At 36.8% G+C, this 13,916-nt stretch overlaps 2 protein-coding genes across 3 annotated transcripts; one reads left to right on the forward strand and one right to left on the reverse strand.

Moving 5' to 3' along the window:
- Window positions 1-2,451: 2,451 nt before the first annotated feature.
- On the forward strand, window positions 2,452-4,164 carry LOC126615722 (expansin-A4-like). Its single transcript, XM_050283599.1, has 3 exons — window positions 2,452-2,704; window positions 3,031-3,343; window positions 3,608-4,164. The coding sequence occupies exons 1-3, from the start codon at window positions 2,557-2,559 to the stop codon at window positions 3,909-3,911; spliced, it is 765 nt and encodes a 254-aa protein (XP_050139556.1). The 5' UTR covers window positions 2,452-2,556; the 3' UTR covers window positions 3,912-4,164.
- Window positions 4,165-5,364: 1,200 nt separating this feature from the next.
- Window positions 5,365-12,379, reverse strand: LOC126615302 (subtilisin-like protease SBT4.2). 2 transcript variants are annotated; one of them, XM_050283118.1, is made up of 13 exons: window positions 12,247-12,379; window positions 12,092-12,162; window positions 11,227-11,630; window positions 9,730-10,127; window positions 8,775-8,958; window positions 7,950-8,677; window positions 7,766-7,866; window positions 7,464-7,648; window positions 6,995-7,091; window positions 6,690-6,894; window positions 6,344-6,430; window positions 6,155-6,257; window positions 5,365-6,027 (listed from the first exon to the last, which is right to left on the reverse strand). In XM_050283118.1, the coding sequence occupies exons 8-13, from the start codon at window positions 7,468-7,470 to the stop codon at window positions 5,957-5,959; spliced, it is 570 nt and encodes a 189-aa protein (XP_050139075.1). In that variant the 5' UTR covers window positions 7,471-7,648; window positions 7,766-7,866; window positions 7,950-8,677; window positions 8,775-8,958; window positions 9,730-10,127; window positions 11,227-11,630; window positions 12,092-12,162; window positions 12,247-12,379; the 3' UTR covers window positions 5,365-5,956. The 2 variants fall into 2 exon arrangements, with proteins under 2 accessions (XP_050139075.1, XP_050139074.1); XM_050283117.1 differs by having other exon boundaries at window positions 7,443-7,648.
- Window positions 12,380-13,916: the final 1,537 nt, after the last annotated feature.

A 13,916-nucleotide genomic window follows, 5' to 3' on the forward strand; every position in this document is an offset into this window, starting at 1 on the left:
CTGTGGTGACACCTGTAATTAGGGTTTTGTATGCGAGTGAATTGTTTTCACCCGTTCCTACGTACACACATGCACTCACACGTGTACAACAATGATATATATTATTGAAGCAGAAGAGTTGGAAGCAAGATGACAAGAACTGAACCAAAACTCATTCAAAAAGTCTGGGAATCATCAAATGATGTCGTTCAGTGAGTGACAAACGATCCCGACCGTCAAACCTAAATGTTAATTAAACTCTCTTTGTCAAGTTACGGACCTAAATGTGTTTATCTACATTCGACTTTTTTTTTTGCAGGTTTAAAGTTATTTGAACTTTTCACATGAAGAATATATATGTTTTTTTTTTTTTTTAACAAATGAAGTCTATTAATGAGTTTGTAATAATGTGGTTCACCATTTATATATGTTTGGTCCAAAGACGGAGTCACCATATACTCATTGGGTTCCATCACATTGGTCTGAAAAGGAAAAAGAGCGCATATAATATCAACTTTCATACATTTATCTTCTCTCCTTACACATTCTTGTGCATTTTTAGTCATTGAATTGAACAAATTAAAAGAAAATTAATGGACAAAAATAAACAAAGGCGTGCGTAAAAAGATCACACTATCACATTATCCAAATATACACAGGAGACAAATGCCCCATTACTCAAATTTGATGGCAGTACGTCGGCTGTTTGGTCCCAAGCCTCTAATAAACTCAAGTTCACAGCAACATGCCTTAATTTGGTGGTTCAAAATTCAGGCAGGAGGGATCTCGCCTATTCAATGTAAAGTCGGCCATCCATGTGACCAATCGCCCAACAAAAAGGGGACATATAGTTCCTGATGTCCCCATGCCCAAGTAACACTAGAGTTTCATTTTTTTTTTCCAGAAAAATCATTACTAATTTTATACAGAATAATATTCACACCATCATACAAACATACAAAAGTAAATCACATATATTACATGGATAGTATACAATAGATAAGAGCCTATAAATTTATTGTCTGTACTTACTCATATCATAATACACAGTTATTTTCTAGACCAAACTTCGATTAATCGATAAAATCCTAATACTATTGTCCATAAAATACAAAATCCCTCATTTAACAAAGAATAAATGTTCTGCATTAATAATTTTTCAGAATATGCTTACATCAAGATATAACAATGTTTATACATATATTATTATTGTAATTTGAAGCCCTTTTATTTTAGACATAATCAATATCCAATTAATTTGTAATCATTTAATATAGTGACACTCAGTCGTTATTTTATTGAACGAGATGATTGAAGGCGTCCGACCGTCTACGAAGGAGAAACCGCACCAAGCAAAGATCAACTTGGAAGTAAGACCTTAATTTATTGCCTTTAATAAGTTAATGCTATGTTACTATTCAAGGGAGAAGAGATATGTGTGGGGGGTGGGGCAGTGTCAAAACATAACACATGCACTACCCAAATTGAAGCACTAAAACGAAATAATGGGTGGGACTCGGCCACTTCCCACCATGAGCAGTACTCAAGACTACTCCAAGTTGCTAATCACATTCTGCACAGATTTGGAACTTCTACTTGCAACCTCATTTATATCTTGCCCTTAACTTTGTTTCTCTCTTAAGGATCAGAATGTTCATAAATGGATAAGGATTAGAGAATAAAATACTTTAAAATTCCATGTTTTGATTAAGCAAAAATTTCTCCCTTGTGCAAAGATACCATTATCTGTTAAGACTACCTACAATTTATTCAATAAATAGAAGGGAATTTTCAACTTTCTTGGGCCACAAACTAAGAATTACCACCTTTATTTTTTAATCAAAATTAGTTAAGCACTAAAAACTAAAAGAAAATGTTATTCACACTCCTAAGTTACCATCATTCACATGCCTGTTTGATGAGAAGGACTAAACAAGATTGAAACTGAGTACAAGAAAATTTTATAGAGTCCTACATCTTGAGACGGGACTTGTAAGACCCAGTATATTGATATCCAATTCAGTACGTAAGTCTAGTCTTAATATTTATAAGTTCACTAAGCAACAACTAGACATTATTAGTCTAATTTAATTGAAACAGTCTACTCAAATTCAAATCCCGACAATGTTTCACATATAAAAACAAAAATGTTACTCTTACCACATTTTCCATACCATACTTGTAACACCTCCCTAGTAGAGATAAAATTCATATGTGTTGACGGACCCATCTCAATGCAATCAAAGAAAATCAGAATATATAACTTATTAAAATTTGTAAGAGATTTAATGGATGAGAAATGCATGTGAAAAGTTTGGCCCACGGGGATATCGGTTGGTAATCCCAACCACAACCAGGGCATGTGCATTTGGTTTTCTCAATTACTTGTTTGCGGCTGTTTTCTGTGAAATAATATGCAAACAAACTCACTCACAATCCTCCCAAGTTTCCTTATAAATAGAGGAACCCTAGTGCACCGTAAAGCACAGAGCAAACGCCACCTGCCCTACACAAAAACTAAAACTCCTCTCCTTCTTTTCCCTATTGAAATCAAAACCCACCAAAAAGCCACAAAAAATGGCAGTTCATGCATTGTCTTTGGCTCCTATAGCCCTCTCTGTTGTTCTCTTTAATCTACATCTGCATGGTGCATTTGCTGTTTATGGTAGCTGGGAAGGCGCTCATGCCACATTTTATGGTGGCGGTGATGCCTCCGGCACAATGGGTAAGTCCAAAACTTAACTTTCAACTACTTATCACAGTACAAAAAAAAAAAAAAAAAAAAAGTGTTTTTAGACATTTAAAAACGCTTATAAAGTACCCTTTATGGGTTTTTGAGGTGGTTCCTCAAAAGGCATTTTCATGACGATAATTATGTAAATTTACAGTTTTTAATGAAAGCGCTTATGAGCATAAGTGTTTCTCATAGAATAGAAACATTCTAAACGAGCCAAAACTGGGACTGTAAACAACATTTCAGTAACGAAAGAAAAAGATTTGTTTAATTTAAGATCGTTGGGTTTGATATTAATTTGATTTGGGTTTTTGCAGGAGGAGCATGTGGTTATGGGAATTTGTACAGCCAGGGGTATGGAACCAACACTGCAGCTTTGAGCACAGCATTGTTCAACAATGGCTTGAGCTGTGGGTCTTGTTATGAAATGAGATGCGACAATGACCCGAGATGGTGCCGTCCTGGATCCATCATTGTTACTGCTACAAACTTTTGCCCTCCTAACTTTGCTCAGTCCAACGACAATGGCGGATGGTGCAATCCTCCTCTCCAACACTTCGATTTGGCTGAGCCTGCTTTCTTGCAAATTGCCCAATACCGCGCCGGAATAGTGCCGGTTTCCTTCAGAAGGTAGGCCTTGAAGTTAAAGATGAACATTTCTTTGGTTATCACAAGTTTAGTAGATAATATAAAACGGAGTTTAATCATGGTGAAATTACTATGGAAATAGGTTACAATCGAAAACTTTAAGATGTTATGTTGTCAAACTGAGAATCTATATAATTAAATTAGTTCTTTTTTGAAAATGTATGGCTCTCAGTTAGTGACAACATAACACGTCAAATATTTGAAAAGCCAACATTAGACGATTATAATTGTGTTTTGTCTTGGCAGAGTACCTTGTGTGAAGAAAGGAGGAATAAGATTCACCATCAACGGCCACTCCTACTTCAACCTGGTTTTGATCACCAACGTGGCTGGGGCAGGAGACGTCCATTCAGTTTCAATCAAGGGGTCCAGAACAGGGTGGCAACCCATGTCAAGAAACTGGGGTCAAAACTGGCAGAGCAACTCTTACCTCAATGGCCAAGCCCTCTCCTTCCAAGTCACCACCAGTGACGGTAGAACCGTCACGAGCTACAACGTAGCGCCTGGTAATTGGCAGTTTGGTCAGACATTCTCCGGGGGTCAATTTTAGAGATATTTCACTAGATTATTGGTAAAATTTGTATATCTATCTGTCATTTTTTCCCGTAAGTTTCTGAGTGTAAAAGCAAAGAGTAGTTGGGAAGTGGAGGTTTGCTGAGGTAGGCTAAAAAACACCCGCTGGGCCTTTCACATTTGAGTTTTCCTGGAGAAATGACATTCACCTCATTCAGGTTGTAACCAATTTCTCAGTTGTAACCTTAATGATATATATATATTTATAAAAAACGAGAAAGCTTTATCAAGTAAGATGTGCCGCAAATCTGGGCTTAAGCAAGTTGACTATATTGTGCTTCTCTTGCACTCAAGTTTGAATTCTCCTTTCCGTAGTTTAAATAAATTTAGTGTTGATTATTGTATCGTTCGTCAGACAAAAAAAGAAGCGGTAAGATGCCACTGAACTTGAACCGGTTGGTAATTTGCATGGAATGTTCGAAAAAAGGTACCATCATCCAAAATGGAGAACAATTTTCTTAGAATGTTATGATGTCAGTATTGCAAGCCAATCATGCACAGCAGTCACTGCGACTTTCCACTTCCCTAATTGTAGGTACGTTTCTTCCTCCAAAAGACCCTATTTAGTGCGATTCTTGATATAGAGAGTCCGCAAAAATATGAAGAAACGCAACCCTATCCACACAATCACTTCCAACAAGTTCTTTTTAGGCTTTTGGTAGTAAGTAGTAACTTTTTAATGAGATTCGAAAGGCCGTCTTTTTAGTGTGCTAGAAGTTGGTGTTGTATCCTTTTCAGCAATATAAAAAGGTCTGTATCTTACAACAAACAGCAGAACATGGCCACATGGACACGCGCGGGCATGTGTTGTAGCAAAGGCTTGTTTTTGTTATGGGGCAACTAATAATTGTTGTGGAAATGTGAATGGAATGGATTTCGTCATTGGGAGAAATGTGACAGACGATCATTAAATTTAAACTCTTGAGAAAATGCATTGAATCAAAACATTGCTTAGAATAGTGCAAAAAACTTTTGTGAGCGTATTAGCCATCGAATTGACTCTTGTCGACTCCCAAAAATGGGTAATGGAGATAAAATTGTGTGAGTGAGACATGATATATTGGGGTTGCAATACTGACATTATGGCATAAAACCAATGATAATGTAGGTTGAGTAGATATATTCATAGACATATTCATTCCATTTACGTCCACGTTGAATAGTTTCTCTAGATTTCACTATGATAATGTAGGTTACATTTGCAATGGCTTGAGAGCAATTTTGAGTGTAAAAGTGGAGCGTGAAGAGAGTTGCAATGTGAGGTTAGTACATGTGGTGCCAAAAATTTGTATGTTTTAAAATTTATACTTGCAAGTGCACAAATATATTGAAATATAGGACGTTATTAGTACGAGGTCGGATTCATAGGGATTGTATAAATTCGAAGTTCCTTACTACTTATCTATCAATTTTTAACTCACAAAGTGGTATACGTAGTTAAATTCTTCTTCGCTTAAAAGTATGAATTCGAAGCATCACATGTAAACAAATAATTGAACTACATAAGATCAAAACATGCTAAGCATACAAACTTATGCAATAACTTGCTTTTTCTTGCTATTATAAGAGCTGAAATCAAGTCTTGCAATTATTTGGAAGCAACAACTTGCTTTCAAGTACTAAAGTAATCCTTCTTTGCTTGCTTTTGCTTCCTGCCTCTGCTCCTATTGTCGACAGTATTCATTGAAGCTAGAAGTCCAAAGGTAGCTGCTACAGTTTCCTCAGAGCATGCTTCGGTGTTTTGAGCATACAGAATTCTACAGTGAGTAAATCATAACCAACTTTAAATATGTTAAGTGGAAACAATTTGCACAAACTTCATGAAGAAGTGGCTTTCCTTTGAGCACTTTAAGTTGACGTTTTGAACCCTACAATCTGACTGAAAATCATGAGCCGAGAATCTGAACATCCGTTGGAGAGGGATGAACTGGAAATGCTACAGAGCTCGAATTAGCACCAATTGTTCGTATGTTGTGGTAGACACCATTTGACAACATTCATGATGAAGTCATCTTTATCCGATCAGTCTACATTGCTTGTTTGAGGCCTGGGAGTTGACTGATGAAAAGGAGCTGCTAATTCCAGCTTGCTACCTACAAGGAAAAGCAGCTTGTGTAAATTGGACATCAAGGCGTAGCAAAAATTAACTAGACAGAGGACTAAAAAGTCTAAACTCAGTAGCGATCGATGTGACATGTTTCAGTACAATAGTTTTCTCACTTTCAATCTCAAGCTCTCGCTCTTTTTTTTCTTGTCTAGTATCCAACAGTTTGGCTGCTGCTTGCACGTCCAAGACCTCAGTTCCATCACCCATGCTGTTTGCCTGTGTTAAAACGGATAAGGTTATACTTCTGACGAGCATCGGACAAAGAATGTTGATCCAGTGTAATTAAAGGGATGAGAGCTTACCAGTTTATCCAAATTAAGATATTTTGAGAAGGAAACATGAAAGTGTGAGAAATGATTCGCGCATGAGTTTCTACCGGAATCCCAATTCTGCCTGGTCCAATATAACAAAGAATTCATGAAAAAAGATAGAGAACAAATTTCAACTTTTCAACTGATGCTACAAAGGCAATTACTTTTCAGAGTGAGTATTAAAGATTACACTCAACTCACGCCAATGAACTTTCTAACAAGTTTGAAGTATAATCTGACATATCAAGGTGGCATATACGAAAGCACTCTTCTTATGTTCATATAGTAAAAGCAAGTTACCTGCAGTAAAAGCACTCTTCTTATTGTACTGAAGCACCTTTCCGCCTTTGGGGAGGAGGACCAAAACATTTGTTTTAAAGCTCTTAGATTCTGGCCAAATCCCACTGCCAATAACAACAACAATAATGTCACTCTCGATAGTGGCATTTCCAGTAACTTTATCACTTAATCCCATAAATTCCGAAGATCTTGTTGTTTGCAGCTTGAATTTTCTGTTTAAAAGAACAGAGACTACTACATATCTGCAATGCACAATTTATTATAAACAAGACTAATTCTCAAAGAAAAAAAAAGTCAATCCTTTATAATGGCATAAGAAAGTGTCTCAAAGGAGAGTGTTACCTTCCCGGCCCGATAACTCTCTGTAGAACTCTAAGGTGTTGAGACAATGGTGAGTAAACACCATCAGGAAGAGTGACCCCAAATACACAATATGGACCTGCACCGACATCGTTATGGCATTCCATGTCAATGAATCTACTATTTTACAAGCAAAAGAGAAAGCTTTGTTTCGCAACAGGCATGACTCCTACAACATCGTTATCATCATTTCGGAAGACTAATAAGCTCAAGGTGACTGAAATGGAGAAAGCCTGAAAAATGGAAAAAATTTGTGCTTAGATTGTTCAATGTAAAATAAAAGGAGAAAAGCACACATTATATGCTGTAACTCATTTTACACTGTCATCTCCAATAAAACATCCAGAATTTCTTTCTTTCATTAAAGACAATACTAAGTCCATAGGACTGTATGAACCTTCCATACGAGGGCACAAAGGACTGTACGGACCTTCCATAGGACTGTACGAACCTTCCATACGCAGGGCTATGTCCACATTTAGTAGTTTCTCCAATTTTTACTATGACAATGTACAATAGTTTTTTCACTTTTAATCTCAAGCTCTCCCTTTATTCAACAGTTGGCTGCTTCTTGCACTCTCCTTTGAAAGCAATGCAGGGCACAAAGGATGCTAGGAAGTCCCAGCTTCCTAAGATCTACACAACAAAAAAATTCAACTGAATTCAAATCTCTGTGAGGATGCATTTCAATTTGGCAACGAGTATCAAACAAAGAATATTGATCCAGTTGTAACCGACAAGATAAAAGATTACCAATTTGTATCCAAATTAAGATTTGATGATATGGAAACATGATTGAAGTTGAAGAATGATACTGATCCACGCATGAGTTTTGATCGCAATCCCAATTCTATCTATACAAAGATAACACCAAAACAACTTAAGAAAAATATGAACAACAAATTTCAACTTCCCTTGGAACTGAAGATTCATTTACCTAATTTCTGCAATAGTGTGGGTACACACTGTTCATCAAGTTACTCGAGGGTCATCAATCACAGATACAAAAGTCAACTGAATTCAAATCACTCTGCGTACAGGGAATCATAAAAATCTCAGTCCAAAATCTTCATAAGAGTAATTTTTTTTTTTGTTGGAAGAGAAAACAATTGCTGCAATTTTACATATTATATGAACATGGTTTTAGCAGATAAGAAGTGTTGGAATAACACTTGCCCACCTTCCTCATTATGCAAGAATCAAACGAATAAGGAAAGTGCTACAATTTTCATTGGGATAAAATGTCATTAGTCTGTAACTTTAAGATCACAATCTATCTCACATCTAGAGGACACATTCCAGTTGAAAAGAAATCAGTGAAGAAACAGGAAAAAAGAAAATGGTTCAACACTTTTAGATTCACAATAAGTACTCCCATGCCAGTAATCCAAAAACTCAACAAGTCCTCTGGTACCTTAGAAGTTGGAACTCTCGATTGTCATCAATTGAAGCTAATGAAGAAAATGCCAGTTGAGAAGAAATACCAACCACATTAATATTAAAGTCACAAAGAGGACAAGTTTGAGTTGTTGAACCAAAAGTAATCCTCTAAAGGATAAACAATTAAGTCCCCTTCGAATTTGATGGCAACGTAAATTTCTCGGCAACCTCACGATACATTTGAGAAACTACATGCTCCAACATAGTGCCAACAAGAAGTAAAATCTGCAGGAAAGAAATTACCATGAGTATTAATTTTCAAACTGGTTCTGTTAATTAAAACAGACAACCTGATATGACTGAAGCAGAAAAGCTCGCATACTTTATATGTTGCAATTTTCGCAGCAGGAACACCTCTCCTCTACCATTTTTGTTTCCTAGGCCATAAAAGTTTATATCCTCAACAGCATTCCCTGCCACCGCTGAGGGCTGAGGCAGAGTGGGTTCCATGAATGAAAAAATCCCTCGAAGACTCTCATGAGTAATATCCAGGTCCAACAAGCTTGCTGCAAAATAAACATTTCGTATGGTTTACAAAGTATTACCAATTACAGATTCAACCCAATTATCAAAATTGTGTAACGCTTGCTGAACATATATAGGCATTATGCAGAACATTCTTATTTATGATTTAGTAATGGTTTTGACAAAAAAGAATAGCATTCGAAAGTATTAAATTGGTTTACATATATTTGTATGTCATAACAATCGAAAGTATCAATTTGGTTTACATATATTCAAACACACCAGTAATAATATCAGTGAATACCAAAAGTCCCAAGATTTTGAATGTTCTGCTAGGAAAGACGCAAAAATCAACAATAATATCACTCTCGTATCAATCTGGACAGAAGCAAATTCCACTTAAAAAGTTTTGGAACAAAACAATGTGTATCAGAATGAGAACTATTCTGGACCTGTGGAACTAAAAGTGATCGGTGGATGGTTGAACAACCAAGTCCGCTTTGACTTCAATGTATTTATCGACAACAACGTTATGAGCCAATTCAGAAATTACATTCTAGCTTGAAAAGGACTGTAAGGCAAGTACAGGATAGAATGAGAAGCACCACTTTTTTGGAAAAAACAAGTCTTGTGCATCAGTACATGAACCCTATTTGCACCTACAGAACTACATCGTTCTAGTTGAGTAAGAGTGTCACAAAAAATGCCAAAGGATACAAAAAACGTTATATATGCCTACTGGAAACACAACATATATAGTTGGTCAATTTAATTACTTGAAGAGAAAAGAAGGTGGAGTTTGAAAAACTTACATTACTTAATTCACTGCGACAGTAAAGTGGCGATGCATTGCATAGCTTTTGCAGAGGATAGATTCATCAATTTCTTGTAATTCCTAATCCCCAGCCCTATATGGCATCTAAGGTTACCCAACAACTCTGGTAAAGCCTCCACTCGCTCAAGTAGTTGATACATAAAGTAGTTCAAGAAGTGTTGAAGTTGATGAGAGACTTGAGCTTTGGCTGCCCTTTCAAATGTAACGATTCAAGCTGCAATGATCACGTTGAACATCAGGAGTGGAATTGAGCTCCTACCAGAACCCACCAATGGTGAATTTTATGAGTTTCAGTTAAGTAGACCTTTCCGCATATTGCTTAAATTGCCCAAATTATTAGTCCCCAACTTGGCATTGCAACTGAGCATTCTTTACCTAATTTATGCAATAACACAGGTACATGAAAGTTCATCAAGTTACTCAAGGGATATGAATTAGAAATAAAGAAATCAACTGAATTCAAATCACTGTCCATACGATTAGTAAATCCTTTCAGAAATCACAAGTGACCATAAAAGTCACAATTATCGAAATTGTGTAACGTGCGCTGAACATATATAGGTGTTATGCAGAACATTCTTGTTTATGATTTCGTTATTTTTTGTTTTGACAAAAAAGAATAGCATTCGAAAGTATTAAATTGGTTTACATATATTTGTATGTCATAACAATCGAAAGTATCAATTTGGTTTACATATATTCGAAGTTACACACCAGCAATAATATCAGTGAATACCAAAAAGTCCCAAGACCTTGAATGTTCTGCTACGAAAGACACAAAAATCAACAACTCGTTTGAATGTGCTTTTAAAATGGCTGAAAGCGCTTTTAGAGAAAATATTTTTGGGTTCCAAAAGCACTTTAAGTGCTTTTCCAGGATTTACTTGCATTTTTACCAAGGATTGGTTCCAAAAACATTTTCATCAAAAGTGCTTTCAGTCATTTTAAAAGCACATTTAAATGACTCAATATCACTCTCGTATCAATCTGGACAGAAGCAAAATTCCACTTAAAAAGTTTTGGAACAAAACAATGTGTATCAGAATGAGAACTATGCTGGGCCTGTGGAACTAAAAGTCAGCGACAGATGGTTGAACAACCAAGTCTGATTTGACTTCAATGTATTTATCAACAACAACGTTATGAGCCACTTCAGAAATTACATGCTAGCTTGAAAAGGACTGTAAGGCAAGTACAGGGTAGAATGAGCAATTTTGCATGCAGTGGATGAAAGAAGGACGAAACAATATCTAAAACAAGAAACACCACTTTTTTTGGAAAAACATGTCTTGTGCATCAGTACATGAACCCTATTTGCACCTACAGAACTACATCGTTCTAATTGAGTAAGAACGTCACGAAAAATGCCAAAGGATACTAAAAAAAGTAATATATGACTACTGAAATCACAACACATATAGTAAGTCAATTTAATTACTTGAAGAGAAAAGGAGGCGGAGTTTGAAAAACTTACATTGCTTAATTCGCTGCGACAGTAAAGTGGCGACACGTTGCATAACTTTTGCAGAGGATAGATTCATCAATTTCTTGTAATTCCTAATCGTCAGCCCTATAAGGCATGTAAGGTTGCCCAACAACTCTGGTAAAGCCTCCACTCCCTCAAGTAGTTGATACATAAAGTAGTTAAAGAAGTTAAGTGTTGAATTTGATGAGAGACTTGAGCTTTGGCCACCCTTTCAAATGTAAGGATTCAAGCTGCAATGATCAACCTTGAACATCAGGACTGGAATTGAGCTCCCCCCATAACCGGCCAATGGTGAATTTTATCAATTTCGGGTATGTAGACCTTTCCGCAGATTTCTTAAATTCGCCAAATTATTAGTCCCAAACTCAGCATTGCAACTGACCATTCTTTACCTAATTTATGCAATAACACAGGTAAATGACAGTTCATCAAGTTACTCAAGGGATATGAATTAGAAATAAAGAAATCAATTGAATTCAAATCACTATCCATATGATTAGAAAATTTGTTCAGAAATCACAAGTAACCATAAAAATATCTGCCCAGAACCTTCATATATAAGGATAATAACAAACAGAAAGCAATTACAGTAAATCTATATATTATACGATCATGGTTTTACATGATCACAAGTATTGGCATTACTCTTCCAAATTTCTAACAAGATTTGAATACCATGAACCGGTAATTAAGCTAGTGGTTCAGCGCTCGTACAGATGAAGTAAAGAAAGTTAACATATCGAATTGATGTTGCCGTAAAAAGAGGCTTGCTAGCTTGATAAGTACTATAACTTAAGGTATATTTTTTAGAATGAAGGTTGAGCGGGAAATTTAATATCTCGTGCATCAGTACCTGTACTCAGTTTGCACATACTGAGCATCCTGAAAAAACGCCATTGCATGCCAAAAGAAATGTAGATGCCTCTGGAAAACACAACAGATATAGTCAGAAGTGAACACTACAATAAATTTAGAAGAGAAGAGGAGATGCAGATTAGAAAAGCTTACATGGATTAATTTCAAGTAATCTCAGAGAAATGTGGCCTTGCATGCACACCATGAAATTTGGTTTTTCCGCAACTCATTTGCTGTGGTTTGGTAAGGTGTTGTGTACATTCAATCCGACTGCTGTATGACTCCGGACTGATTTAAACGAACAAAAGAGATAAACATATAATTAACATGAACTCCGTAATTTGATTTCAAGAATTTAAAAACTTACTTTCGATATACGGAATGTGAGAAATCTTAGGCCAATCTGTGCCGCTGTCCCTGGTGCATCTTTGCTTTAAAAGGGGATGACATCCCTCGATAAACAGGGTATGTAATTTGGTGAGGCGTTGCATAGCTTGGACACTAGTAAGTTGGTCAGATTCTTGCAATTCCAAATCTCCAGCTCTGTAAGGGATGTAAGGCTACCAAACCATTCTGGCAAAGTCTCCACTCCCTCAAAGTTATATACCCACAACGATGTTAGAGAAGTGAGGTGTTGAATTTGTTGAGGCAGAGACCTGAGCTCAGGCCAACCAAACAAGTATAAGGTTGTAAGGTGCATTAACGATCCAACTTGAAAATTAGGGAAAGGGAAGGAATCGAGCTGCTCCCAGAACCCACCGATGCTCAAATACTCCAAGCGCGGGAGCCGTTGTAACCCCGTCGGCAGATATTTTAGCCTTCGCCAATTTCTAATCTCCAAAGAACGGAGAGAATTGAGGTTGTCTAAACTTGGAAGAATCTCTAAATTAGGGAAACCTTCTATTATCAGCGACCCAAGAGAGACTGGGAATTGCAGCCCGCTCACCCAACTTTCCAATCCTTCACATCCTCTTCCAATTGTCAGTTGTCGAAGGGAGGTCATGGTGCGCAAATCTGAAGTAGATTGTAGACTAATGCTGCTACTTTGGACACCGAACGATGCTACCTTTGGGCATTCACTTATCTCCACATGCTGAAGAGAGGGACATTGTTGTGGAAGAGCAGGTAAGCTTGATAATTCTTTGCAATTTCTAATTGTCAAATGCTGAAGAGAGGACACGCCGCCTTTAATTTCAATTGATGTCAGATTATTGCATCTCCATACCATCAACTCCACGAGAGAGGCCCATACGCTCAGTGCGCATGATAGTCCATTACATTCCCAAATTTTCAATTTCTGGAGAGAGGTGCAGTACTCTAACCCACTCGGTAGGCTTGACAATCGTTTACAATAACCAATACTTAATTCCCGAAGAGATGCCATGCCCTGTGTAATTGGAATCAACTCTAGATTAGGACATTCCTTAATAGTCAGTTCCTCAAGGAGAGGGAGTGTATCTAACCCATCCGTCAATTGCCTCAGCTTTTCACATTTCCAAATATCCAATCTCTCAAGAAAGCCCCAAGATCCAAATACATCGGGGGCAATACAAGTTAAATCATTGCAATCTCTTATCTCCAGAGAAGAGAGATTATTATTGTTCATCAAAATCCCTTGTGGCAAACAAGTAAGCTCCTTAATACTTCTTATTATGAGGAAAGTGAGAGTTGTTAATCCACTGCTTATTTCTTCTATTGGCTTTCCACTATCACTAGAAATTATCTTCAACTTTTGAAGAGATGGAAAATGGCTTGGAACATTTCTCAATTTGGAACAGCCTTTTATGGTCAACTTCTCAAGGCATGGAAAAACCACTACTTTT

The sequence above is a fragment of the Malus sylvestris genome, chromosome 3, assembly GCF_916048215.2.
Source record: "Malus sylvestris chromosome 3, drMalSylv7.2, whole genome shotgun sequence".
NCBI classification, from domain to species: domain Eukaryota; kingdom Viridiplantae; phylum Streptophyta; class Magnoliopsida; order Rosales; family Rosaceae; genus Malus; species Malus sylvestris.

Coding starts and splice junctions, on each gene's coding strand:
- LOC126615722 (XM_050283599.1), top strand. CDS start 2,557: ATGGCAGTTCATGCATTGTCTTTGGCTCCTATAGCCCTCTCTGTTGTT. Junction 2,705..3,030: donor TGATGCCTCCGGCACAATGG/GTAAGTCCAAAA, acceptor GGGTTTTTGCAG/GAGGAGCATGTGGTTATGGG. Junction 3,344..3,607: donor GTGCCGGTTTCCTTCAGAAG/GTAGGCCTTGAA, acceptor TTGTCTTGGCAG/AGTACCTTGTGTGAAGAAAG.
- LOC126615302 (XM_050283117.1), bottom strand. CDS start 7,470: ATGGAAGGTTCGTACAGTCCTATGGAAG. Junction 7,092..7,442: donor TTCGTACAGTCCTATGGAAG/GTCCGTACAGTC, acceptor ATGTCGGTGCAG/GTCCATATTGTGTATTTGGG. Junction 6,431..6,689: donor TCCTCCCCAAAGGCGGAAAG/GTGCTTCAGTAC, acceptor TGGACCAGGCAG/AATTGGGATTCCGGTAGAAA.